This window comes from Pocillopora verrucosa, chromosome 7, assembly GCF_036669915.1.
Source record: "Pocillopora verrucosa isolate sample1 chromosome 7, ASM3666991v2, whole genome shotgun sequence".
Lineage (NCBI taxonomy): Eukaryota > Metazoa > Cnidaria > Anthozoa > Scleractinia > Pocilloporidae > Pocillopora > Pocillopora verrucosa.
The window spans coordinates 17272296-17298515 of NC_089318.1; the positions used below are offsets into that span (position 1 = coordinate 17272296).

Genomic DNA, 26220 nt, shown 5'->3' on the forward strand with positions numbered 1-26220 from the left:
GAGCTTGCTCTGATATCCTTTCCGGTACGTTGAGTGGCAATTCACATCAGTCACTGCAGCCGAGTTTTGCCGCGCTGTCATCACGAGCGATCTTCATGTTCCGGTGAATTCGGCTGTCGTTCATTCAAAAAACACTCGCCCTGAACAGTTTGTTTTCTACCTTGTCATGTGGAAAAAACTCCCGTGTTTTTATGAGCCATAATTCGGCTGAAGTTCACTGAACATTTCACTTCAAGATTCTGTATTAGAGACTTAAAAACTTCAGGCAAAAGTGTTAAATTTGACTTGCCGAACTATTTTAGTTTGTAAACTATCGTAGAATGTGAACTTTCATGGTTTTTGAACTTTGATGGTTTGACACTTTTGACAGCTTTAGTCTTGTACAGCCAATCAGATTATTTTAACCATTCTAACAAGGATTCTGATTGGCTTATTGTGGCGTGCTTTATGAGAGTATAGAGCATGCTGACGACATTGTTGTTGGCTTTGGAAGTAAAGTTTGTTTTAAAAATTGAAAGTAATGCTTGGATAATTTAACGGATTCTTTATTATAAAACAAATAGAGAAGCTCAAGAAATGGGAAGAAACACTCGACTACGTCTCGTGTTTCTCCCTACACTTCTTTCGTGCTCTAGCTGCTTCCTGCGTGCTTTATAACAGAACAGAGCACAGTCAAGGCTTCTCTATTTGTTAAGTAGACGTATTTTTCTTGCTTGGTATCTATCGTCTTTATTTACGGGATGCTTTATTTTACAACGTAAGAATTTGCCGTTACAATTGTGTTTTCAGTGGAACAATCGTCGAAGAATTACCTGCAGATCTTCCACGCTTTATAAAGCATTACCAAGACAATACTGACAAAAGTTTACTATTGCAATCTATTAATATGGAGAAAAGAGCTTTTAAACTAGGCAGCAGTCTTTAGTCGCCAATATTGCATTTGACAAAACTACAATCTGCAAAGTACTAAGATAGCTCATTAATGACTATTCTTGCAGGCACCATTATCCCAGAAGCAAAAGCCATTTTTCCTTTAAACAGCTTCTTTGAAACAAGGGAGATCACTAATAAACAACTCCAAGGCATTCGTGGAAATGTATCCTTAGCGACAGGTCCGAATGGTGACATAGGTGGCTCTTACCAATTCTCCGGGCATCCAAACAGCTACATCGAGTTCCCAAACGATGGGGGATTAGACTTGAAACACTCCATCACACTGTTATTTTGGCTGTATCCTGAAAATGCAAACTTTGCGCCTGTTATTATTTACAACCCAAGTGGTAAATGGTCCGTTTGGTTTTGGATATTTTTTGGAAGACTTTACGCCGACTTCAGAAACAGAGGGTACTTATCTCCATGGAATTCGTTGTTGACCAATCAGTCTTTGGTGACGCATCAATGGCATTATGTCGGTGCTTCTTACGATTATACGACTGGAATGGCAAGTCTATGGGCTAATGGAGTGAGAGTAGTAGAGAAGAATATCGGGGCCGGCATAACGCTGGGTACACAGGGTAACGTCACAGTTGGTGTCAACGCAGACTTTCGCCGTTATTTGAGAGCAAGAATTGCTGCCATACAGTTTTATGACGTAGCCTTAACAGCAGAGCAAATAAATAAAGTGAAAAGTCTTGGTTTAGGTAAGGATGAATATGATGGGTCATACTAAAAACAGCTGTGTGTGGCGTTTATTTATGCTTTTATGTGTTCGGTGTATTCTAAATGGTCTATTTGTTTTTTAAACATTTTACTTTTATTGATGATTCATTGATGAATTCATTTAAAACCTCTTTGGATATCTGCATGAATATGCAGGTATCCATACTGGTTAAATTTACATCCAATCTTTATTCTGTTTTCTCACTTATTTCAAGTAAACATTTTCAAGTGTATTAGATTTTCATAACAATAGTGAAATCTGCACCAGCCTGTTGATGGTGATTATACTCAAGAATGGGATGGCTTTGTTTCCATAATTGCTATTTCTGCTTAGATGAAGATGAATGTCAGGATGAGAAACACAACTGTCACGCGAATGCTCAGTGTAACAACACTTTTGGCTCATATAACTGCACTTGCCTCAATGGGTACTCAGGAAATGGTGTGAGCTGTCTGGGTACGTACCACTCAATGAAACGCATATTATCCGTGAATATAAAACTACACAACCGTGCGTCGTTTTTTGGGTCATAAAGGATTTTCTGTCCACAGGATGGAAAACGAGAGGAATGTTATTGAAAATACACGGTGACTAAGGCTACTTTCGCAAAAGTTTTACGTTACTTTCTCCACATTTCATAGGTCGCTACAAGAAGGAGTACCAGGGAAAATTCACTAGTTTGAAGTTTGATAGCTGAAGAAGTTTTTTTTTAACTGAACTGTTTTGGCCACAGAGCGGGTACATTTTACCTTAATAACCACTTGTATCTTAAACGCTTCAAGCGTTTTTTTTTTAGCCCCAGCCATTTTCTTGTTTCGTTTAGATATCGACGAATGTACTACAAATGTGCACAACTGCGACCCATCGGCTGTTTGTAGCAACACTGTTGGATCTTTTCACTGTGCATGCATTGCAGGGTATAAAGGAAATGGCACAACTTGTGTAGGTGAGAGATGTTTCCGTGTTCAGGTAACACAAGTAGGCGTTGCCTGTCGTTCTCTATGGCAATGCACTGATAGGTTTAAGGACGAGAGTTTTTTGTGAGTTCAATGCAACTGATGAAAAGCTTCATTGGTGCAACCTGTACAATTAAAATACTCGAAATTCATGCTCGTTCCTATGATTCTCTAGATATCGACGAATGCGCACTATCAACTCATAACTGTCATGGAGTTGCTCACTGTTTTAATGATCCAGGATCCTTCAGCTGTGAGTGCCGAAAAAACTACATTGGCGATGGGATATCATGTGAACCTGTTGGTAAGAATTATGTCAAATTTCAGTAAAATAATATTTAGCTGATAACTTGTTATCACGATCCTTTTATTGTCTGTGTACCTTAAAAGGCAAGATTTCATCTATCGATCGTTGAAATGTAAATCATAGGGCTATTTCAGATTTTTACAAAAAAAAGTGAATTCATCAGGAATTAAACCCATATTAAAAACGTTTGTTTTTCTGTGAGGGGGAAAAATGATGCAAAAACTCTGTAAACTATATCATCCTCAGGAGATTTCTCAGTGACTATTAGAAACATTTCAAAAGACAAATATCAGGCCACACCTGTGGAGCGCTCAGTCAAAAGTGTCCGCGAAGCCCTGATACTGGGCCTAAATAAAGATTTAACCGTATTGACAAGTACCTTTGAATGGAGTGTGGTTAGCGAAATGGAGTTAGGTGCCTCGGAGTCAGCATTAGGAACTATAGTTAGTCAAGGGACAACGGAGTGGACGATAAACAAACGATCCATACCTGCTGGTATCTATCAAGTGAAATTCAATGCTACACTTGCAATCGGAGATCCAGCATCCCCAAAAGTTCTTAACGCCTTTGATTATGGCTTCATCGAGGTTATTGCGGCTCCCGTGCGAGCTGTTCTTGATGGAGGAAGCAGTGTACGGTGGGGGTCCAAGCAAAACGTCACCGTGGATGGCTCTTTAAGTTACGACGCAGACATTGGCCCTGGAATACATACCGGGCTCAATTTCAGTTGGTCCTGTCGGAGTGATACTTTTGTAAGCAACACTTGCTTCGGTTCTTTTCAAAACGAAGGAGACTCAAACCCTGCATTCATTACCATTGATCCAAGTAAACTTGAGATCGATAAGACCTTCTTCCTTCGGCTGAATGTCTCCAAGGATGTGAGAAGTTCCTTTGCCGAAATGTCCTTTACGATAGCTGCAGGAGAGGTACCACAGGTGACCCTGAGGTAATTGTTATGAAGCATTAACAGTTAACTATAGAAAATGCAATACTCAAGGAATCGGGAAAGGAAAGCTCTTACAAATGTGGATAGTCCAAAAAAAAGGTTGCTTTTAGTCATCGAAACAAAAGTTTTCGGAAGCAAACGTGCTTATGGTGGGGAGGGAGACCTTAAGAATGGTATGCAGCGTTTCAATGAAAGAGTAAAGGAGATAATGCTGCTAAAAAAAAAAGGTAGAGTGCTTTACATTGAAATGAGTATTTTACTCTCTAAACTAGCTTAACCTGTATCTAGCGGCATAACTCTAAAAGGCTAGTCTTGCTTTACTAAAACCACCCCGAAACTAACATTGACTAGCTTTACTCAACACATGCAGGTGGTGGTTTGAAAGGGCAACTCGCCAATCTAGTAAAGCTGTGCTTTCACTTCTGTAATTGATGCCCTGGAGTTCTGTTAGTTAAGTCCCATTTTCTTGCAATTGATTTTACAGCTTCTCGTAAGTTGTTAATGCCTTTCTGTTTTTTTTTTCCTTAGATGCTTTATAGATTGTGCCGCAGTAGTGTCTGCTTCAAACAAGCTCCGGGTGACATCAGAGTGTCTTAATTCTCCTTGCAATGGATCCGTCTACGAATGGCGTCTGTCCATACTAAAGGGTTCAGACAGTTGGGAAAATATACCTATTTTACCAAACATGACTTCAACGGCTGTAAATTCTACCAATATGATAATCAAGAAAAATTCATTAGAATCCAAATCGAAGTATAATCTAACATTAATGGTTACATCTTTGAAAGGAGCATACGGGCTTTCTGTGCTCCTCTTTGAAACCGCTGGAGAGCCGCATAATGGTTACTGCGCGCCGTCGGTCTCTGAAGGCGTCTCACTGGATACTGAGTTTACTTTTAAGTGCTTCGATTGGCAGGATACAAGCCTACCACTGACATATGAATTTGCACTTGGAGAGGCGCCTATATCTTATGGCACGTCACCCTCGTCCGTGTCGACAGTGTTACCTGCAGGATCGCCGAACGAAGATTTCCACCAACAAGTCACTATTGTCATTAGGAATGCGGTTGGAGTATCCGTTGTAGAGAAATTATTCATCAAGGTACAGCAATTGTTTCTATACGGGGGAATTTTTCGATGAAATAACTATTTACGCGACTCATGAAAACGTCAATTAAATCTTTGCATTTTCCAATTTAATTCATAAACACTGTTTAGAAACTGTTTCAAAATGGCATAATCCTTACTATGTGTTCGCTAGCCTTTTAATATCCAATTCTATCTCATCGCCGCTCGGATCCAATAATGCCACCGAATTTTGTCTTAAACGCCAACAAGATATTTCAGTCAAGAAATGTATCTCACATATCTCTTGCAGGTAAAGCCATCATCTGGCCTCGATCCATGTGTTTCAGCACCAGACGAAGTTGCAATCAAGTTAAAAGGTTTTATAGTCGGGGAAAATAACAAGCTGGATGAATTTCTCAACAAGGGTGAACTCAGCCAGGCTGTTCAACTTGGTTTATCTGTTTTAAAGTCTGCAAACGAAAAAAGTGAATGTGGACAAGAATTGGACCCTAAGGACAAAGCGTTGGTACGTTAAAAATAATTGCTCAAATGTAGTCGGCAAGAAAACTCAAACTTTCAGAGTTAAATGTTGTTTCTTATTATATACATACCGAGATTTACGCGCCAAAAAGCATCGAGAAAAAAATAGTCTCTTCGCGTCAGAGAAACCAGCTGATTGATCATAGGATATTTTTTACTAGTGAAAAACGACGTATCGACCCTCTGATTGGCTATATCATTATTTTCACTAGTGAACTGTGTAGCTTGCTCGCTCTCCTCTTGACTGACAAATAGCAGATTTCTATATGCAATGAGCCATTTTATAAGTTTTTCACGCTTAGATCGCAAGCTTACGGACGGTACGAAAAATAAAAAGCATGTAACACTTGTACGACATATAGAGTTTCGTCTTAAAAAAACAAAACAAAACAAAATAGGAATGATGAAAAAAAAGACCTAACATCGCAGTGAAGCAAGCCTCAGAAATTACATCAGCCTCATTCGAGTGAATAATTAAAACCCTGTTCTGATATCCTTTCCGATACGTTGAGTGGATGCGTTGAGTGGAAGGCCGCATCTATAAAAACAGCCGAGTTTTACGGCGCCGTCATCCCGAGCAATCTTCATGTTCCGGTGAATTCGGCTGATATTCAATCATAAAACACACGCATCAGGCAGTTTGTTTTCTACTTGACATGTAAAAAAAACTTGCGTGCTTTTATGAGCCACAATTCGGCCGGATTTGTCTGTAGCCAAAAGTTTGTCTGCTGGATTTGTCCGTAGTCTGTCACTAGTCTGTAGCCAAAACTTTACTCAGGAGGGCTGACTGTCTAGATGGAGGAGAGGAGATATGTTTCTAATGTCTTAAAGGCGAATGGCTATACAAAAACTTTTCTCCGTAACTGCCAAAAACCTGTGACAACTAGTAGCTCTCCTAATGAAAGGGAACCAGCGACTGGTTTTGCTTCTATTCCTTACATTCAGGATGTTACGGAACCCATCAAGAGATTTTGAATAGCCGCAACCGGTTAAAGTTGTTAAAAAACCTTTACAGACTTTGGGGCGTATTTTTGCCAAACCTAAGGATCATGTCACTTCTTTCGTGTTCTAGCCGCTTTCTGCGTGCTTTACAACAGAACAGACGCAGTTAAAGCCTTTTCAATTTTTTAATGAGGCGCACCATTTCTTCTTGTTGCTAGATTTCCAACACATTGATATCAAAGTTTACAGCCATAACACCAGAGAATCTTGAAATGTCTCGCTTGATTATGTCAGTAGTAAGCTTAGCCATGGGACTGGAGGCTCAACAAAAATGCGAGAGCTGCAGTGACGGTAGCGGTAACAGTAACAATAACAATATGGTACGACGCCTTTTTTTTTCTTTTAAATCCTTTTCTTAACATAAATTAAAGTTTAAACCCAAGGATGATAACCATTAGTGACAGATTATTTCCCGAAAACGATGCATCCGATCGAAAATGAATGAAATATTTTAATCTGTAACCGAGATAGGCAACAAGCTTATCCTCCCAGGTGAATCGTAATAAAAGAAAGCTCTATAATTCCTCAGTAATTCTTTATTGGTATTTTGAAATCATACATGCACCTGATTTCCCAATGGTCTAAATTATACAATCCACCAATCTCTCCTTACAATTTTAATTCCAATGAAGTACACGACGCATTGGTGTTATTCTCTTTAGGAATTAACGATGCAATTGACTGATAGTACAGCAAATATGATGATTTCCACCCTTAACGATCCGGAGCAGCCTTTCACACCGGAATTAGAAAAAACAGCTTCAAGTGTTACAGGTTGCCTCACGAATGTTCTCAAGTCCGCTGCGGGCTCGAGTCAGGACGACATAGTCTCGGCAGTAACCCCACCCTCACCAGAGGTAAAGGTCACTAGTACAGTTACAAGTATGGCTATCACAGAGATCAGTTTCGTTTTTGCCACCAATTCAGGATGGGTCAATTTAAATAGATAGACTTTACATTAAGCGAACAAAACGGCGAGGCCATGAACGCACCGAAGAAGAATAGTGTATTACGATTCTATTAGTTTTAATAAAGTGGAAAAGTCGTCGTATTAACCACGAAATCATTTGACTAAACAACATTCTTTGACTTTCCTCTCAGTTCGTGAAAAAGGCCTCCGAAAAACTAAGCAACGTGTGCGATGCATTTTTTGGCCGCTTGGTTTCATCAGAAGATCTGCTCTTAAAGACTCCAAACTTGGCAATATCCCTGAAAAAGGTCACAGCTAATGATGCAAAAGGACTCAGCATGGGAGATGGATCAAGTAAATTCAAGCTCCCGAGCAGCCTTGGGAATATAGGTGGTGGAGAGATAAATGCAAAGGTATGATGCCATTATTATCCTAGTTAGCCATTCTTATTCTAAAAATCGCAGCCTTAATTGGTAACTACACTTTCCTGTCCCATTTTTACTCAATAATTTCGATTTTTTTCTACGCGAGCAAAACTCCCGGAATCACCCTTGTCAAATAAATTTACCAATACCATATTGTGTTCTCTTTCAGATGCAAGCTGTTGATTTTAACCCTTTCACTTGGGACAATAGCAGCAAGAAAATCAAATCACACGTCACGACTCTTGAGCTTAAAAGTAAAAGCGCGGAAAAGATAAATGTATCAAATCTTGACAATGACATTGAGATCTTGATTCCCATCTCCAGTCCACCTCAGAACTCAATCAACGGGACGCAGCTTAGTTTTCTCAAGCCAAATCAGATTTCAGTTCGAAGTTATTACGCAGAATTAGCCCATGTTCCTGTATCTCTTAAGTTGAGTATGGCCAAAGCGGGAATACAAATCAATCTGTTCATAAAATTTGGAAAAAGACCAACGATTAATGACTTTGACCACAATTTTACAATGGTGTTTACATCTACATGTGACAACCAAACAGATGCTAATGCAACCTGCTTTATAAGGGATAGCTCGGTTACAGTGATGCCTTCTAAGCCAGGTTTCGTCTACGTGGGGTTATTGTCTAAAAGCCCTAATGATGAAAGTCAACATTCTAGGCAAAGAAGATCCTGTGATGGTAATCGTCGAAAACGACGGTCATGTGTGGGCGTTAAAGATCCACCGCCAAAAGGATCTCTTAGCACTGTGATTCCGAAATATGATCCAAATACAGACATTAACTACACTTTGACCATCACCCAGTCGAGTTGTTTGTATTGGTCAGAGAACACAGAAAAGTGGACTGCGGAAGGTTGCCGGGTAAAAATTAATCATTTCTTAGTTTTACTACTGCTAAGTCAGCTTTACTGAGTCAAATCCCTCATGCATTTGTCACTGTCGCCTACCTTCGATAAGGAAAGCAATCTTAACATTTCTATGGGAGGGAGCTGTTGCTATAAATAACATAGGGTTAGAACAACTTATCAACTTGTTTGATTTTATTTCTTCTCTTTTGTGTCGAACGGGTCTCAGGGTTCGTTTACTAAAGCAATTCACCAATTCGGCTCAGGATTAAACTTTTCTAAGTTAATTACGATCGTGCCTGAGTTTAATTTGGAAACAATCATTTACAGAAGTCGAGGTAAAAGATAATTTTAATATATTTCACAGAGACACAAAAAAGTAGTTGTACTCTTTCAATATACCAAAAACGCGATAGGAATTTGAACTCTTGGCTCGCGCTTTTGCCCTTTTCCGCTTGGAGATGAATTTGCTATTAATTTTCGAACTGGGTATTCAACGCACGCAAAAAGCACTAATCCTTTGTGTGCTATAATGTTCATTTCTTCCGCTTAATTGAATTTTTTTTGTTTTCGTTAAAGGTAAGCCAAGACTCGAACACCACCCATCTTAAATGTCTCTGCAATCATTTAACATCTTTTGGTGGAAACTTCATCCAAGCACCAAACCCAATTGACTTCGACAAAGTTTTCATAGAGTTTACAAACCTTGCTGAAAGTGGCAATATTTCAGTACTTGTTACAATTGCCTGTTTTTTCCTTCTGTACTTCGTTGTCTTAATCCTTGCAAGGAGGGCCGACAAGAGAGATGTAGACAAGGTAATCATTTCTCAACCTGCAGACGTGTATTTGGAATTATTTGCACTTTTGAATACTTCCTTTTTTTTTTTTCAGATTTGCTCTCCTAAATTGATACCGCTCGTGAAGGAAGGAGCTTATTATTACGATATGGTTATAAGCACGGGCGTTTGGAAACATTCAGCAACAACAGCTAGCATAACCATCAGTATCAAGGGCGAAAATTATGGGCATAGTCAAATTCCATTGAGAGAGAAAGGGGAGACGAGTGAGCTTTTCGGACGAGGGAGTATCAACGGCTTTGTTCTCGTGATGAAAGAATCCATTGGCCCTTTAAAAGAAATTACTTTGGATCACGATAATTCGGGTAACAATCCGTCTTGGTTTGTGGAAACCGTAGTTATCCAAGACCGTCAGACCGAAGAAAGATGGGTTTTCCCCATCAATAGATGGCTTGCGTTGGAAAAAGATGACGGTCAAATAGAGGTAACTGTGGACAGCAAATCTTACTCTGCCTTCTCAGCTCAGGTTCGATCGCGCTTGCCCAGAAAACTTGCCGACAGTCACTTGTGGATGTCAGTGTTTGGGAAAGCATGTAGCAGTACCTTTACACGTGTGCAAAGAGCTTCGTGCTGCCTTTCAGTTCTGTTTAGTGCCATGATAGCAAATGCCATGTTCTATAACATTGGTGGCGAATCTGATGGTGCTATACAGGTTGGGCCTTTTAAGTTTTCTTGGAGACAGATAGTCATCGGAGTACAAAGTGGCATTATCATTGCACCAGTAAACATAATAATTGCCTTCTTGTTTAAGTCTAGCAGACCGAGGAAGAAAAGGAGTGAGAAATACCAAGTTACAGACGAGGCCCAGCGACTTTTGGATGAAATAACGGACACTGGTTGTATGCTTCCTCATTTCTTTGTTTATTTGAGCTGGTTTCTCTGCTTCTCTACGACAATGGCAGCAGCAACGTTTACGCTGTTTTATAGTTTAATGTGGGGAAAGGAAACCTCTGAACAGTGGCTTGCTTCTATTCTCATTTCCAACGGACAAGATATTTTCGTTGTACAGCCCACGAAGGTTATGATAGCAGTCATGGTTATTTCCTTTCTCTTGACAAAAAAGAACAGAGGCAAATGGGAAGAAGAAGAAGAAGAAGAGACCACTATCGATTCACTCGCAATTCAGATAGATTTTTTGGGCGATGATCCCAAACAGCACTATAAGAAATATCAGCAGGAAAAGATGAGGGAGAGATCAAAAAAGGAAGCTCAGTTAACAAGCATGACAAGAGAAATTGTTCTGCATTTGATATTTGTGTTTCTTCTGGCTATCGTATCTTATGGAAACAAGAATGGAAATCGTTTTCTGATGACGACCGAGATGAGAAATCGATTTACTAACTTTAATCTGGTAAGATTAGTATGATTATGCAAGCCACTCCATATCGATTTACTAACTTTAATCTGGTAGGTTTAAAAATGCTTTTTTGTCCGCAGTTATAAAATATTTGGCAGTGTTCAAAAGCTATCTCGCATTATAATCGACCCGTGTATCAGAGAAAGATAACAGACTCGTAGATTTTTAACAGAGAAATAGATACCATAGTCAGGCGCAATACCACACCTAGCGATGGCAAGTAAGCAGACTAATTCACCACAAATATATCTGTACTGAAGCAATTTTTCCTACTTGCATTTAAGATTGGCAGTTAGTTTCTTTCCCCCTTTACTTCGTTCTAGTCTTTTGATTTAATGCTTGATCGTTAATTGTTCGTTTGTTTAATAGTCATGCGAATCACAAATTCTATCCTCTTGGGGGGTCCTTAGATCTAAATGTATTTATTTTATAATTACTTATTCTTTATTCTAGGTAGAGGATGCGCACGGTTTAGGAGCATGGTTAAAGAGCGAATTCACATTAAACATCTATAACCAGGCGTGGTACAACGGACTTGAAGAGAAAAACGATGTGTACATCGGGAACAAGATGTCGATATTGGTGGGAATGCCCTGGTTGCGACAGCTCAGAATTAAAAAAAGTAAACTTTGGTCAGAATATATCATTTTTATAAACAAACAGGTTATCGCAGAGGACTGTTTGAACTTGACGATGGACAATGGAGCTCCTAACTTGGTGGGAAAAAAATCCCTAATATACAATTGGAAAGTACTAGTTGAAAGAGGAAAATATCATAATGGCTTAATCATTTCGAAAACTGTAACTCTGGAAATTAAAAGGCTCGTGACTAACACACTTAGTTATAATACTAGAGGCGCAGAGATAGGGCATTGCAACAAAATAAAAACAATTGTTTAGAATACATTTCAACTCGCTGCTTACGACTTGACTCAAAAGCAATATTAGAACAATAACCTTCAACTCGATATTAAGAAACTTTACCGACGTGCTCTTTTTTTGCTCAGCATTTTTCTCTTTCTCTGTTTCACTTTATCTGCTTTTGAGAAAACTGTTAATCTTAGAGTAACTTATTCCTCTCTACTTATTTTTACTTGAAGGTTCCTGCCGTTTACTCTCGAGAATTATAGCAGAATGTTATTACGACTATTCTCCAGAGAATGAGGACACGACTTTGCTAAGCCTTCCAGGTTGGATACCTCTCTCCCTCAATACTTCGTGGCCTGATGCTCTCCAAATTTGCCCTAAGCCTTGGCGATATCAATCAGCAGCAGAACTTCGCAACGATCCCATTCTTGCGTCGTACAACTCTTATGAAGGGGGTGGTTATGCAGCAGTCATGGGATACGATGAAAGCACTGCAGAAGGCGTCCTCGACGAGACTATTACTAATGGATGGCTTGATCGCCAAACTCGAGCTGTAATTCTAGAGTTTGCTGTTTTCAATGTCAATACAAACTTGATTAGCGTTGCCACGTACTTTTACGAGGCCTTAGCTACTGGTGCAGCCTACACTTCAAGGAGAATTGAAACACTGGAGTTGTACAGCACTGAGTCAGGAGCTCTGATGTTTTTCTTAATTGGCCAGTTTCTGTTCATGACAATGGTCCTCTTTTACCTCATAGTTATGTTGGTTCACCTTTATCAACAACGCCTAGGTTTCTTCAAGTCTGTTTGGAACATGGTGGATTTCTTCATGATAGTTTTCTCTGTAGCCTCTGTAGCATTTTACATGATAAGAGCTAAAAGCGTTTTGAACACTATCAAATCTATTCAAGCCAATCCATATGAAATCGTGCATTTCCACACAGCCTTGGATTGGCTTAACCTTGAAAATGCGAGTATCGCTGTCGCTGTTTTCATGGTGACAGTCAAGCTTCTGAATCTAATTCGTTTTAACCCACATGTAATATACTTGTTTTCGTCTTTTCGGCAATCTATAGGCTGTCAACTCTCGTATGTGCTCCTTTTTATGATCGTGTTTAATGCATTTGTTGTGACAGGTATGATATTTTTCGGTGGTATGGTATTAGAGTATTCTAGTTACCTCAAGGCAGTCATGTCGCAATTCGAATTCCTGTTAGGAAAAGCAATCCCAATGGAGGCTCTTCGAAGGGACAAACCCTTCATTGGACCGACGTTTGCGTTTTTGTTTTGTATGTTCACAAGTATATTTCTTATGAATATTCTGATTTCTATCCTTAACGAATCATACGGTGACGCAAAATCAAACGCAGAGGAAAATGCAACAGAGCTTGAAATGGCACGTTTTATTGAGGAGCGTTTAATGGAAAATTTCCACGACGGAATTAATCGGACTGAGTTTAAGTTGTTTTGCGACGATGCAATATTCGCCAACAAGTGCCTTTCTGAAGCAGAACCATTCTGTTTGAATTCTGGATGTATTATCCAATGTACAGAGGAACGAATGCTAAAAGTGGAAAAAAGACTTATTGTTCTCATTCAACGAACAGAATACATGGAGGCCGATTATTTGAAAGAGGAAAATGACTTTACTGACCTCTTGTTATTAATGATAAATCCTTCGGTGCGTGATTAAGAAAAGAAACCAAAAGATCATCTCTAAGTTAGCTTAGTTTTCTTTTGCTGAAATTGTTTTTGGCTTTTCTTGGAAGCGTAGATATTATTAAATGATTTTTTTTAGGTAATTGCATTTTAGAAGTAAGGCTTGAGGGAAATATCCAACAACGAAATTATCAAACCAAATACACGACGTTTTGTCATCGTTGGATGCCATTATAGCTTATTTAGGTTTTGCATCGTAAAATAATCCACGATTAAGCACATAAGGTGGAAGAATACTTTAAGTGACCGAACATATGATTACTAAGAAAATATGTTCATTAAAAAAAACAGTTTTGCCCTAATTGAGTATTGACAATTGGTTTAAGATGTCTGATATATAACTTTCGTATATCAGGCAGTCAAGATTTCTCCTGCATTTCTTTAAGATGGGAAAATGGTGTTTGAGGTTCAGTGACTCCATATTGTGTTGAAATATATGCTCGCGAGGGTAGCCGATATCCTGCTCGAAATATGAGATGACACAGCCACCGAGTATTTGCAATGTAAAATAAGCCTCCCTGCTCCAAAGGCATGCTGAAAACACCATCTAGCCATGGAGTGTTAGCCCAGTGGTTGAGGTGTGACAGGGTACAAGCCTGACAACCAATATCAACCACGGTGCTTAAGTCAAGCCCCTAGCAGCCTCAGAGAAAAATTCCAGCTAAATATCACTTCATTAAGAAATTTGTCCACTCCACTTGCTACAAAAAAGTGGTTATCCCATTTCTAAAACCTTTGCCCATGAAGAAAAACTTAAAGGTCGTGTGTTGGCTAATAAAAATCGTTCTCACTAATTCATTTTCGATTGTGGATTAAAGTTGAAATGAGAGGTGTTTTGCTTTCACCGTAGCTACAATTGGCGACAAAATTGTTGACACATTGACCTTTTCAACCTCCTATTACTTCAATTTTATATTTAAGTAAACGTTTTCGTCCCACAACCCCCCAGTCCTTCAAAAAAAACAAGAACAACAACAAAAACACAATAATTTAGTGGTTAAGAGACTGGTAGAAACAGGAGTGTTATTCTACACAAAGATACAACTCTTCAATCACCATGTTTCAGCTAATTTTGACTCTGAATGTAGATAGATTAAGACAGCCCCATGATATTTTGTATAAAGAAATTATATTTAAGCATATCATTCGCTTATTCGAAGATGATCGAAAAGCAAACACCTGCATTGTTTATCAAATAGCGATATACCCAAGTTTCAATAAATAAATCTTCATCAGGTTTTTATCAGCCCATCTAAAAGGAATCCGCAAATACGCTATGCTTAATTCTCTATCGCCATGCTTAATTCAAACGGTAACGTCTGTGATCGATCTAGTCGTTAAGGGTATTAAGGAGACTATGAGGTATCACCCTAGCAAGATAAAAATGTAAATTTATATCCTAAGTTAATTTAAGGCGAACATACACTTTGTTACCATGGCTTCAAATTTCAAATTATTCCTCTAATAGGTCCTCAATAGGTCCTCAGTGCTGTTTTCCCCATCATTAATCAGTGACGTTTTAGAGCTAAGGTTCACGTGGAATTGTCCAGTAGCACGGTTATATCGTTACAGAATAAAAGTTACATAATATCTGTGACTTTTCTGGATTAAAAGGACTTCCATTGAACACGGCATATTGAGATTGCATAAAATTTGTTATTCAAACAAAGGCAGCCTCTGCGGGCTTATTTTGCTCTTGAAAATTAGAAACCCAATATGTTCTCGTGTATGAGAGAATTACGTGATACATTTTTATAGTTACAATATATTCATGCAAACAGCGATATCCAGAGGATCAGTCATACTCTTCGTTGAAAGATTGAAAGTCAGACTTAATGTTTTGTAAACGACCAAATTCACTAAGTAAAAAATTTATATCAAAAATATTTCACTTATATTTACACAGTTACATGTAGGTCGTAACCAATACATGTAAAAAAAAAATTATAGTTCCCACACTTTCTTTGTGTCTTTTTTTCATGTAAGCCTATCTTATGCTTTGTTTTCTACGAGGTTGGCGAGTGCGTATACTAGTACGTTTTATTATAAGAGGTTTCAGAAAGTAACGCAGTTTGGGTTTTTCAGTGACGTTGACTCGAAGGATTGGGTAAAAAAAGAATGTGGATTGGCTTTTTTTTGCATGTTCTCATTGAGTCTCCTGTTAAAATCTAGAACATGACAGTATATTAGAGCCAATCAAATGCTAAGGGAATTTAGACTCACTCATACACAAAGTTATTTTTAAGATCAAAATAAAAGATTCTTATTTTGAAGGATATCCCGTTTTGACAAATTCACATTAAAATTAAAAAGAGAAATTTCTCTGAGGTCGTTTTGTTCCCAGGGAACGAATTGCTTGCAGGAGACTGTATTGATTCAAAACTGTCTTAATGAACCCCCGCCTTTATCATTGTTGGAATATCCAAAACAACTGTGTCTAGGAAAGCCTATCTATTCATAATTTAATGACCTTTGCATTAACCATGTAGTCATTGTCTAGGTAGTTTAGCAAAATAATACTATACAGTTGGGGGTCCTCGTACATATTTACAAACGCACAAAATGAGTACAATACGCACACTAAATCAGTAGTCAAGCTAACAGTTCCAAAACAAGAGATCCATCAAAAGAATAAATTACGAAAAGCTTGTGGAATCGATACATACCGTAGGATACCTAAGCACGCTAGTATGTGCGATCGTATTCATCAACATCCTGTACCAGACCCTCAGTTAGCCAAGACAATCAAAAAGTAGGTGTACCAAGGTTAACTTGGCTCGTCAAGGAAGTAGCTAGACGTCGCTCAACTGCTATTTCACTTGTTTTCTATGACCATTGGCCTGAAAAAGGCTACTTTAACTAATTAAAAAAATAAAAACTGCATGAGGAGGTAAAGAAAGAGATGTATTGAGAATTATTCTGTTTCATAACAACAAGTGGGACAAAAGTGAAATATTAATTTCCTGTTACATTCAATTTAAAAAATTATTCGTACTTTTATTTGTCTATATTACCACAAATTTCCCTTCTTCACTCACTTGATTAATATTTCTTGAATATGCACTTCCATGGCCATTGCGAAAACTTGATTAATATATTGATATGTTGTTTTTCCTTCACTGGAATCTCGGCGGGGAAGTTTTTCAGGTTAGCAAAAAAATTATAATTAGGAGGATTATGTACTGAAACTATAATTACGTAACATGCTTTTGCTCGGTTTAGAGTAAAGAAGAGACAAGATGAATCCCCAAAAGCACTTACTTTTATTAAAGGTGAGCAGGCTGAATTTTGAATGTTTTCCTTTTTAGACTGTTACACTGAGAGATTAACATATTTTGTAACTTACGGAACGAAAAATCCCTCTCTCTATAGGTTCACATCTTGATTGTGGTAACGAGTAGAGGTTTAAGGAGTAGAGGTATGTTATTTCTTGTGTAATTTTGTACTAAAAGATACTCTAACATAAGAAACAGTTTTTTTTTTTCAGGATTAGGATATTTAATGGACGTTGCACGAAGTGGGTTACTTTTGTTCCTAAACCCTACGTAAACGTATTTTTTCTTGCTTGGTATCTGTTTTTTTTTGGAGGAGGGATGATTTATGTTACAACGAAATGATATCGTAAGAATTTGCAGTTACAGCTTTGTTTTTAGTAGACAATAGTCGAAGAACTGCCTGCAGGTCTTCCACGCTTTATAAAGCATTACCAAGAAGCTGCTTAAAAAAAGTTTACTATTGCAATCTGTTAACATCGAGGAAAGGGCTTTTACACTTAACTTCTCAAAGCATAGTAATCAACAGACATCCTCGTGGAGCACGGTAAATTGTTATTTAAGAGAAGTTGAAAAATTGCATTTCAACGTACGCGAGATGTATGTTTTAAGTCCAAAGCAGCACGGTTTGAACGAGGCGAAGAATTCTTTAAGTATTTTCTACCTTTAGGTAAATGAATTATCAAGATTAATAAAAGATATCGGTGCGGCAAAAGTGTTACAGTGTTTGATCTCGCAGCTTTATTTTTGTTTCCTGGTGAATTCTATGCCATGGCATCCGCTCCTGTGCCTTTCCGCGCGTCCTACGTCCCACCTATAGGTAACATAAAATTCCAAATTTTTTCTATTGTAAGAAGGAACGATCCTGTTGATTTTAGTGAACAATAGGTGGCAATAAGGCAGGTTAAAGCTCTGATGAATTGAATATTCAAATTTGTTGAATGCAGAAACCCATGATAACTGCTACAGTAATGCCGTTGGAGTTTCCAATCCAAGTATTATCCTTGACAGCTTCATGAGGGCAAAAGGTCATGACAAAAGCCACGGTTACAACGTCCTACCATCATATGGACGCCTGAGCGGTAACAGAGGAGATGGATGGTGCGCCGAAATAAATGATAAAGATCAGTGGCTTCAAGTCGATCTCGGGAAAGTTATTGAAGTGTGTGCTGTTGCAACCCAAGGAGACATCAGTGGCAATAACTGGGTGATAGACTTTAAATTAGCGCACTCTAAATCCTATGAGGACGGCTTCCCAACTTATAAGGAAGCTAACGGCTCGGAAGCGGTAAGATTTTGGCCAAAATGTCTTGGTGCATCTAATAGTTCATCTTTCTACAGTTAGATTCAGTAGTAAACGGTTTGAGCCATGAATAAGAGTTTATTGTGCAGTCTGATCGTCCGGGTGAGAGTAATCCTGAGAAGGACTGTTGAAGGTAGTACTGACTGACATTTCTTTTCTTAGTTAGGAACCAGCTTTTTAGAGTAAGTCACTTAAATTTATTTTTGCTTGTGGTTGATCATCGCATAGAGTCCCAGCAGACAGTGTGATTCGCAAGTTTATCGATGATGTTCAGATTTGCAATTGTTGACGAGATCATTTCTGGTAACTTATCGCCAACATAACATAATCAAACGGTATCGCTTGTCGGCAGGTCGAAAGGGCGCGTTCGTCAATCTATATTCTTCATCTCAGTTTCTGCGACAACATTAGAAATAAGCCACTCCATGATGTTTCCTTTCAGTTGTTTACAAACTAATATTTATCGTTATTGAATCCTCTTTTTGAAAAAAATTATTTGAAAAACCTGTGACTGCGTTATATTTTCTTATTACGTAATAGATATTTCACAGACAAGGTGGATCCAACGCAATTGACCAACATGCACTGGAAGTTCCGGTTTATGCAAGATACATTCGTTTTCTCCCAGTTACTTGGCAACGATCTATCTGCCTTAGAGTCGAGGTTTACGGAACCATCAGTGAGTTTGCTTCAATTGAATTGGGTTTTTGACGTTAACTTTTGCAATGAATTTTGAGGTAGTTGCTAAAAGAAATAAATTGTAGCCTTTTGGGGACTTTTACATTTTTGAGGTTGGTGTTATTCTTGACATGCACTAAAATTACCATGTGCATTTGGACGCAAATAAATTCCAAACCTCTTCTGAGATTTCAGTTTTTCATAACTATTGTATCTCTTAATTTTAGACTCTTCTGCCTTTTATGTACCTCATATTTATACCAAAGATTTTGCGTCATTCACTACTTTTGTTGTTTACATAGTGAATAGTACATACAGAAGCATAGATCTGGATTTTCTCTTGGAATATTCAAAGAGAAAATTCCATATCTACGAACAACCACGTTTTAAAAATAATCATAATTATTATTATTATTATTGTTATCATCGATATTGTTATTATTATTGTTGTTATTATTGTATCAATAATATACATGAAAAAATTACTCAGTTCTGATTGGTTAAGATAAATGAAGTTTTCAAGTAATTCAATGCGGAAGAGGGTTATTTCAGTGCAAAGAAAGATAGCCAATCAAATGCAGGCCTTGGATGTCGCAACATTTGGATACGCAAAAAATTTGCGAGCGAAACAATGGCCGGCGTCTTAAATTGGTTTTCTTTTGCCACCGCAACAACTATAGTGCGGCTGAAAAGCAGCTGTTACAACGAAAACGCTGTAAAAATCACTGCTTTTTGGTTGTGGGCTTGGAAAAAGTGGTTTTTAGAGCAGGGAATTGCCAAGGAGATCGAAAATTACGAGCCGGCCCAGCTTAACACTTTACTCGAGCGATTCTACGCCGAAATTAAAAACAAACATGGTTAAACCTCGCAAACAACGATTCCATTCCATCGAAAGTGATTTGGAGACATACTAAACAATTTCTTGAACTTAAAGCCGGACTTTGAACTTTTTTGCGCCCCTTTTTTGCGCCTTAAATATGTGAAAATATCATTGCATATTATTGTTCTGATGGGGCGCGGTTTTTTTGACTGAACATACAATGTCACTTGCAGGTTTGAATAAATTATTTTTGGACTTGATGCGCGCGTTGTGCTTCAGCATAATTATGATAAGCTATCTGTATTTTTTCATGTATATCATTAATACGTAATCACATGATTTTTCTCGTGCTATTTGAAATAAAGGAGCACTTGTTAATTTTTTCGAAGACTACAAATTGCACTCGCCCTACGGGTTCGTGTAATTTTGTTTGTCTTTGAAAAAATTTAGTCGTGCTTACTTATTCCAAATTGCACTCGAAATCATGTGATTACCTATACAAACAACACAGCTCCTAAGAAACGTTGACCAGAACGCTTTGCAATTCTCTCATCAACTTGATAGAGAGGTGCCAAAGGCATGTGACGTGTCAACAGCTGGTTGCCGATATAAAACACCTAAAAAAATATGGCAGTTCTTTGCGTTTGTAGCTCTCTCTTATAATTCCTTATAAAACAATGCAATTTATATAAGAGAGCAGTTTTTACTAATTCGCTAACAATTCGGTATGATGCAATGAACAAAAAAAGAAAGACTTGACTGCCCGAACCCATTTCACTGCATGTGCTAAGTTGGCGTCAATTGGCAATTGAAAAACAGCCATGAGAGTTGTTTATACTATTTAGAGTGTGCAGAGGCTCGAGGGTTGGAAAGCGGCGCCATCTCCGACAGTCAAATGAGCGCCTCTTCCGAATGGAGTCACAAAGAAAAAGCTCATTATGGTAGACTTCATGTAAAAGAAACACAGCACAACGCAGGGGGCTGGGTGGCTCGCACAAATGATGAAAACCAATGGCTGCAGATTGATCTGAATAATCAGTACATTAAAATAACAAGGGTTGCAACACAAGGACGAAACATCCTTAATTCGCCGGATAGAGTAACCAAGTACCGTCTGACTTACAGCAACGACGGACTAAATTTCTACTTTTATAAAGAGCATGGACATAATGAGGCCAAGGTTTGATAATTGTCCGAAATAACTTTTTCTTTCCTTTTCCATAAAATTCATACAAACTGGGGATATTGTTAAGAAATACCTTGTGGGAGGAAAACCACTTCGCTAAGCGACCAATTTCTAGAATTCAAAATTCAACATAGATCAGGGTAAAACACTGTAATTCTCCAAGGAATAAGCCCTTAAAATACCATCGTTTATTCCCCAAAGCCTGTTGCTATAGGAGATTAAGAGCGCTTGTCTAAATTTCGCGGCAAGGGTGAAAATTCGATTTCTTTCTTATTTTAATATTAGATAGGCTAGACTATAACTAAAATCACTGGATGCTTTTTTTGGCAAAATATCTTTTTATTTCAGAGAAAAATATAAATAACGAAATTCCGTTAAAATCGTCATTTTTAGCAGCAAATTATTGCACAAGTTTGAGGGCTTCGCATTCAAAAACGAATCACAATCTCGTCTTTTTAACACTCAAATCTTTTTTTTCAACCTCATAAGACCTCACATAACTATTTTTGTAAACACTGCGTTCGTCTTTGCGTGTAAAATAATTTAATTTCAAAAGCATACATTTCTCTACAGTACAAGTACTTTGAGAGTAAAGTTAATTTTCAGCATGTGCTAAACCTTCAAATGGATTAAGCTTTGGGCGGTAGAATTACCAAAAGATGTTCTCAATAGTACTGTAAAAATTTCTTTGGGCAAATGATTTCAAAGTCCATTAAATTGCAGTTATTTGAACTTTTGCGGTCAACATTCCAGTCGCGAGTCACACACATACCTTAATATGATTCAAGCCATATGAGGCTGGAAAATGTACATGGGTACACATTTCCAAATGCTCTAACCTCATTTACCGTTGAAGAAAGATCCAAAGACCATTTAACTGTGGTTATCTTGTCGCTCGTCGTATTTTTAACGTCCGATGAAACTGCCTGTCAATCTGCGAACTGTCACCAATCTTCGCTATAAAACGTTTGACATCTTTCTGCACTGTGGCATCTTATCCAGCGGTTCAGTTGACTGTGAGTGTTGTTCGGTTTGTGGTGCAGTAGATCTGATCGTTGCTTTTAAAAGTGGCACCACACATATGTTGCAGTCAAAGTAGTTTTGTATACGGAGAGTCGACACCCAATGCAAATCATACAATGGAAAGTTATATACAAAGGGGGTGGGGGAGGGGGAAAGTAAAAAGACGTCACTCTGCTGCTAAGCTTTTTTGTTGTTGTGAACATCGAAATCTCTCACATGTAAGTCGCGGAGATCGGGCCTTTGACTAATACTCGTTGAAAAGCAAAATTTAATACCTGCTAAAAATAGTAAGCCTAAGAAAACAAAACCTGGTTTATGGTAATTACACGATGCCTATTGTTTGCTTAGAGGTGGGGCTTCGGACTTTGTTTTTCACAAATATACTAACTGGCACGGTCAGTGTCACTGTCAAGTCGCTTATTGGCGGAGTTTGTGGTTACAACACTAGAGACGGAAATTGTTCCTGTACTTTCATGCACCAAGAATATTGCAAGTCATGAGTCGGCTTTCAAATTTACCTGTCCTGAAGACGAGATCGACCTTATTTTGTGCCGAATGCACATATGTCGGCCCCTCTGTAGTTTAAGGTTTTAAACTGTAGTTGGGTCTGTTAATGTTAACAGTGGTTAATAGTACCACTCCCTTATGCAAGCCCCACCCATTGGCCACAGCACATAGCACCCCAGCCTCACATAAGCCACACATCCCCACCACTGCGTTTTGTAGCATGGTGTTGTAAAAATGTACGAAAGGTTCTCTTTCATGCTATTAGGGTATTTCTTGCAATTTTAGTGGAAAGAAAAACACCCCTATTAAGTACGACAGGCACAGAGCGTTAAAAAAAACAAGAATAATTCCCTGCAATAAATAAATGTACTTTACTGTTTGTCACCAGACAAAGATGACACTATTACAAAAACGTTTACAGAATAAAATATTTTGTAGGTTCCAAGAATTCAATTCTGATAGAGCTTAATTATATGGATTTTTGCCCTTCACGTACCCCTTAAAGTTCCTTTGTCACCGGTATTGCGTGACAAGCCAAATACTCAAAGGGCCTACATGTTTGTAGTCAACTCAGTTTAACATTGAATTAGACTGTCAGATGTAATCTTTTAGTGCATTGTAAACTGAGCAATACTCGTAGTCAACTGAACCGTTGAATAAGATCGATGCCACAGTGAAGAAAGATATCGAACGTTTGACAACAAGATGGTGTTCGACAGGGTTGGCGGTTTCATCGGACGTATCATTTATACAGACCTAAATACGACGAACGACAAGAGAATCACACTAAAATGGTCTCTGGATCGGTCTTCTGCGGCAAATGAGGTTAGAGCATTTGGAAATATCTTTCTATGTTTTTTTTTCGGCCTCATATGGGTTGAAACCTATAAAAATATGTGTGACTCGCGACTGGAATGTTGACCGCAAAAGATCAAATAACTGCATTTTAACGGACTTTGAAAAGCTTTTGTATCGCTCTCAATCATTTGCCCAAACAAATTTTTACAGTTATATTGAGAACATCTTTTCGAAATTCAACCACCAAAAGCTTAATCCATTTGAAGGTTTAGTACATGGTGAAAATTAATTTTATTCACGCAGTATTTTTACTGAAGAGAAATGTTTGCTTTCGAAATTAAATTATTTCAAGCGCAAAGAAGAGCGCAATGTTTCCAAAAATCATTTTTTGAGACCTTATGAGATCGGAAAAGAAGATTTGAGTGTTTAAAAGACGAGATAGCGATTCGTTTTTGCATGCGAAACCCTCAAAATCGTGCTTTAATTTGCTGCTAAAGATGACGATTTTAACGGAATTTCGTTACTTGTATTTTTCTCTGAAATAAAAAGATATTTTGCCAAAAAAAGTATCCAGTGATTTTAGTTATGGCCTAGCCTATCTAACATTAAAATAAGAAAGAAATCGAATTTTCCACCCTTGCCGCGATATGTCTGATTTTTACCGACGAGCGAGAAAAAAATCCTACATAAAGGTAGAAATGAGGAGTTGAAGTGGCCGCAACTTCCATTAAAAATTATTTGGGCGTCATAAACCAATTGGGGATGATTTAGTTTGAAGGATATGGCAAAGGACTTATTTTTGTCTTGCAGAAGTTATCTTAAGTCTATTTGACAAGCAAATGCAAACTGATCCACACGAAGGTTTAAGGGCGGTATGTTGGGATGACATTTTATTAGTACATACCATTTTCTGGGGATGGTGGAGAGCAGTTTCAGAACTGATAAGAAAAACTACAAGAAAACTTATCGAAGGAATAGCGTAATTACTCTGATTATGGCTGATGTTAAAAAAAAAAAAAAAAAAAAAAAAAAAAGCACGTGGAAATAACCTCTTCTCTCATAAGATTTAATTTCCAACTCTCTCCAGAATTTTTATGGCAATACAGACCAAGACACTGTTGTGTATCATGACCTTTCCCCACCAATCAGGGCAAGATACATCCGTTTCCGACCCACAAGTTGGATTGGTGGGGTAACTATGCGAGTAGAGTTGTACGGCTGTCTAGGTGAAGTTCAATTTTGAATTGCTGATAATAATTCCTAGGTCGTTCAAGAAATGATTTGCAATTCGCTTATCTTTTATCCTATATGTGAAAGATATCGTGCACTATTATTTCATTTTGTCTTCAGTATCTGAGCCTCTTAAAAAGGTTATAGCATTTTCCATTTTACGCTCATGGTGTTGTTGGCATTAAATTATATGCTTTCCTTTAATTCACAAGACTCTAACCAAAAATCTCCATTTCGCTTGCAAGAGTCCTTGCCTAGCCCTACAACATATTCAAATTCTTTCTCAAATAGTTACATTTTCCTCCCTGACGTTAACATCCTCAGCCGAAAGTAATGCAATTCCCTCTAACTTTGTTTTTTTTGTCCCCCGTTTTAAGTTTCTAACAGTAAGGAAGGTAGGTGCGGATATTATCTCAATTATAACTTTTTGTTTATGTTCTTGAAATATAAAGAATGTCAAGACCCCCTTGGTATGGAAAACGGTGCCATTTCTGACGGACAAATTAGTGCCTCTTCAGAACTGAGTACAGATCATGCGTCGACCAAGGGCAGACTAATATTAAGCGAGGGAACTTGGTTGCCTCTGAAAGACGATGGCGACCAGTGGCTCCAGATCGATTTGCGAAATAACAATATCATCGTGAAACGAGTTGCCACACAAGGAATGAATGCTTCGCCTAAGTGGGTTACAAGCTACAATTTACAGTATGGCGATAAGAAAAGTTACTTGCAATATTACATGGAACAAGGGACAATAAGAAAGGTCCATAATAATATTAGTAGGGCTGCCTTTCCGTAGAGGAAACTAACATTCAAAAATAAATCTTTAGATTTTGCCAGAAAAACCCTGGATTTTATTTTTATTTATTTATTTTTTAACATTGTTCCAAGTCAATTGTTGTTGTGAAATGTGTCAAAAACACGAAAAAAAAAGTTGACCTGGTGGAGGAAAATCAGAGTTGTGCTGTTAATTGCATAAGGAAATATTCGATTCTAATTAACTATCAATCTACTTATTGCAACTTTATCTACCTAAGAAAATGAAAAAACTCATTCCTCTTTTCATTTTTTGTTTGTTTGTTTGTTTGTTTGTTTGTTTGTTTTCTTTTCTTTTTTCTTCATTTATCAAGGTCTTTGCTGGAAATTATGACCAGAAGACAATCGTTTATCATGACCTGAGCCCACCTATCGTGGGACGTTATATCCGATTTCGTCCAGTTAACTGGCAGGAGGGAATAGCAATGAGAGTGGAGCTGTTCGGTTGTTCAGGTAACCTTAAGTGACGTTCGTTAAAACGTGAGGTTTTAATCTTCCATTAACTGACTGACGCTCTCCTTGTATTAAGTCACGGAAGCTTGATAGCGAGTTGAAGACATAGCTTCATAGGTTCTCCTTTCCATGGGTAGTCAGGAAAACGTAACTGGTGTAACAAATGCTAGAATTTTACAGTCAGCTGTCTATCCTTATAAGGAAACACACATATAAGCCGAAAGGTTGCACTGGAAAGTCAGTCAGACAGACAGACAAATTGACAGTTAAATAGGAGAAGTAGTCAAACACACAGGAACTCATATAAAGCGGACTCATAATTATCACGAAATGGTGCAATATAACAATACTATGGGCTCATTCAATGCTACTTGTCTTCGAGGATTCTCAGGGGATGATGTTGATTGAATTGGTGAGATACATAACTTGACCTGATTTCCCAGCTATAACCGTCGATAAAACACACAATTTCATACATTACGCTCTATTTATAACATTAATTTTAATCGAGGCTTAGTGCAAGGTATGTCTTTATTATGATTGGAATCACACAATATAATACAGCACTGAACATGGATAAAAGAGAGAGATATACCGTACTGATGAAGTGTGCCGTCCCATTGGATATAAATTAAATCTTTCATCAGGTAGCAGTCTTT

General features: G+C 38.0%; 3 protein-coding genes across 3 annotated transcripts in view; 2 read left to right on the forward strand and 1 right to left on the reverse strand.

The window, feature by feature from the left end:
- The window catches only part of LOC131787205 (matrilin-4-like), a 402738-nt gene that overhangs the window by 324259 nt on the left and 52259 nt on the right, over positions 1–26220 (reverse strand). The gene's annotated exons all lie outside the window — the stretch shown is intronic.
- On the forward strand, positions 983–13449 carry LOC131799257 (polycystin-1-like protein 2). The gene is made up of 15 exons (XM_066169509.1): positions 983–1640; positions 1994–2116; positions 2457–2606; positions 2792–2920; positions 3170–3869; positions 4398–4971; positions 5248–5463; positions 6638–6799; positions 7142–7336; positions 7581–7802; positions 7984–8691; positions 9255–9491; positions 9567–10883; positions 11343–11511; positions 11990–13449. Exons 1-15 carry the CDS (start codon positions 983–985, stop codon positions 13447–13449), a joined length of 7020 nt encoding a protein of 2339 aa, XP_066025606.1.
- LOC136282188 (lactadherin-like) lies at positions 17519–18761 on the forward strand. Its single transcript, XM_066169510.1, has 3 exons — positions 17519–17567; positions 17695–18035; positions 18591–18761. The coding sequence occupies exons 1-3, from the start codon at positions 17519–17521 to the stop codon at positions 18759–18761; spliced, it is 561 nt and encodes a 186-aa protein (XP_066025607.1).

Bases quoted from the DNA above. Each gene is read 5' to 3' on its own strand.
- LOC136282188 (XM_066169510.1), top strand. From the start codon at position 17,519: ATGGCATCCGCTCCTGTGCCTTTCCGCGCGTCCTACGTCCCACCTATA. The intron at 17,568-17,694 runs GTAACATAAAAT...TGTTGAATGCAG, and splicing joins GTCCTACGTCCCACCTATAG to AAACCCATGATAACTGCTAC. The intron at 18,036-18,590 runs GTAAGATTTTGG...ATTACGTAATAG, and splicing joins AAGCTAACGGCTCGGAAGCG to ATATTTCACAGACAAGGTGG.
- LOC131799257 (XM_066169509.1), top strand. From the start codon at position 983: ATGACTATTCTTGCAGGCACCATTATCCCAGAAGCAAAAGCCATTTTT. The intron at 2,117-2,456 runs GTACGTACCACT...TTTTTTTTTTAG, and splicing joins AAATGGTGTGAGCTGTCTGG to CCCCAGCCATTTTCTTGTTT. The intron at 2,607-2,791 runs GTGAGAGATGTT...ATGATTCTCTAG, and splicing joins AAATGGCACAACTTGTGTAG to ATATCGACGAATGCGCACTA.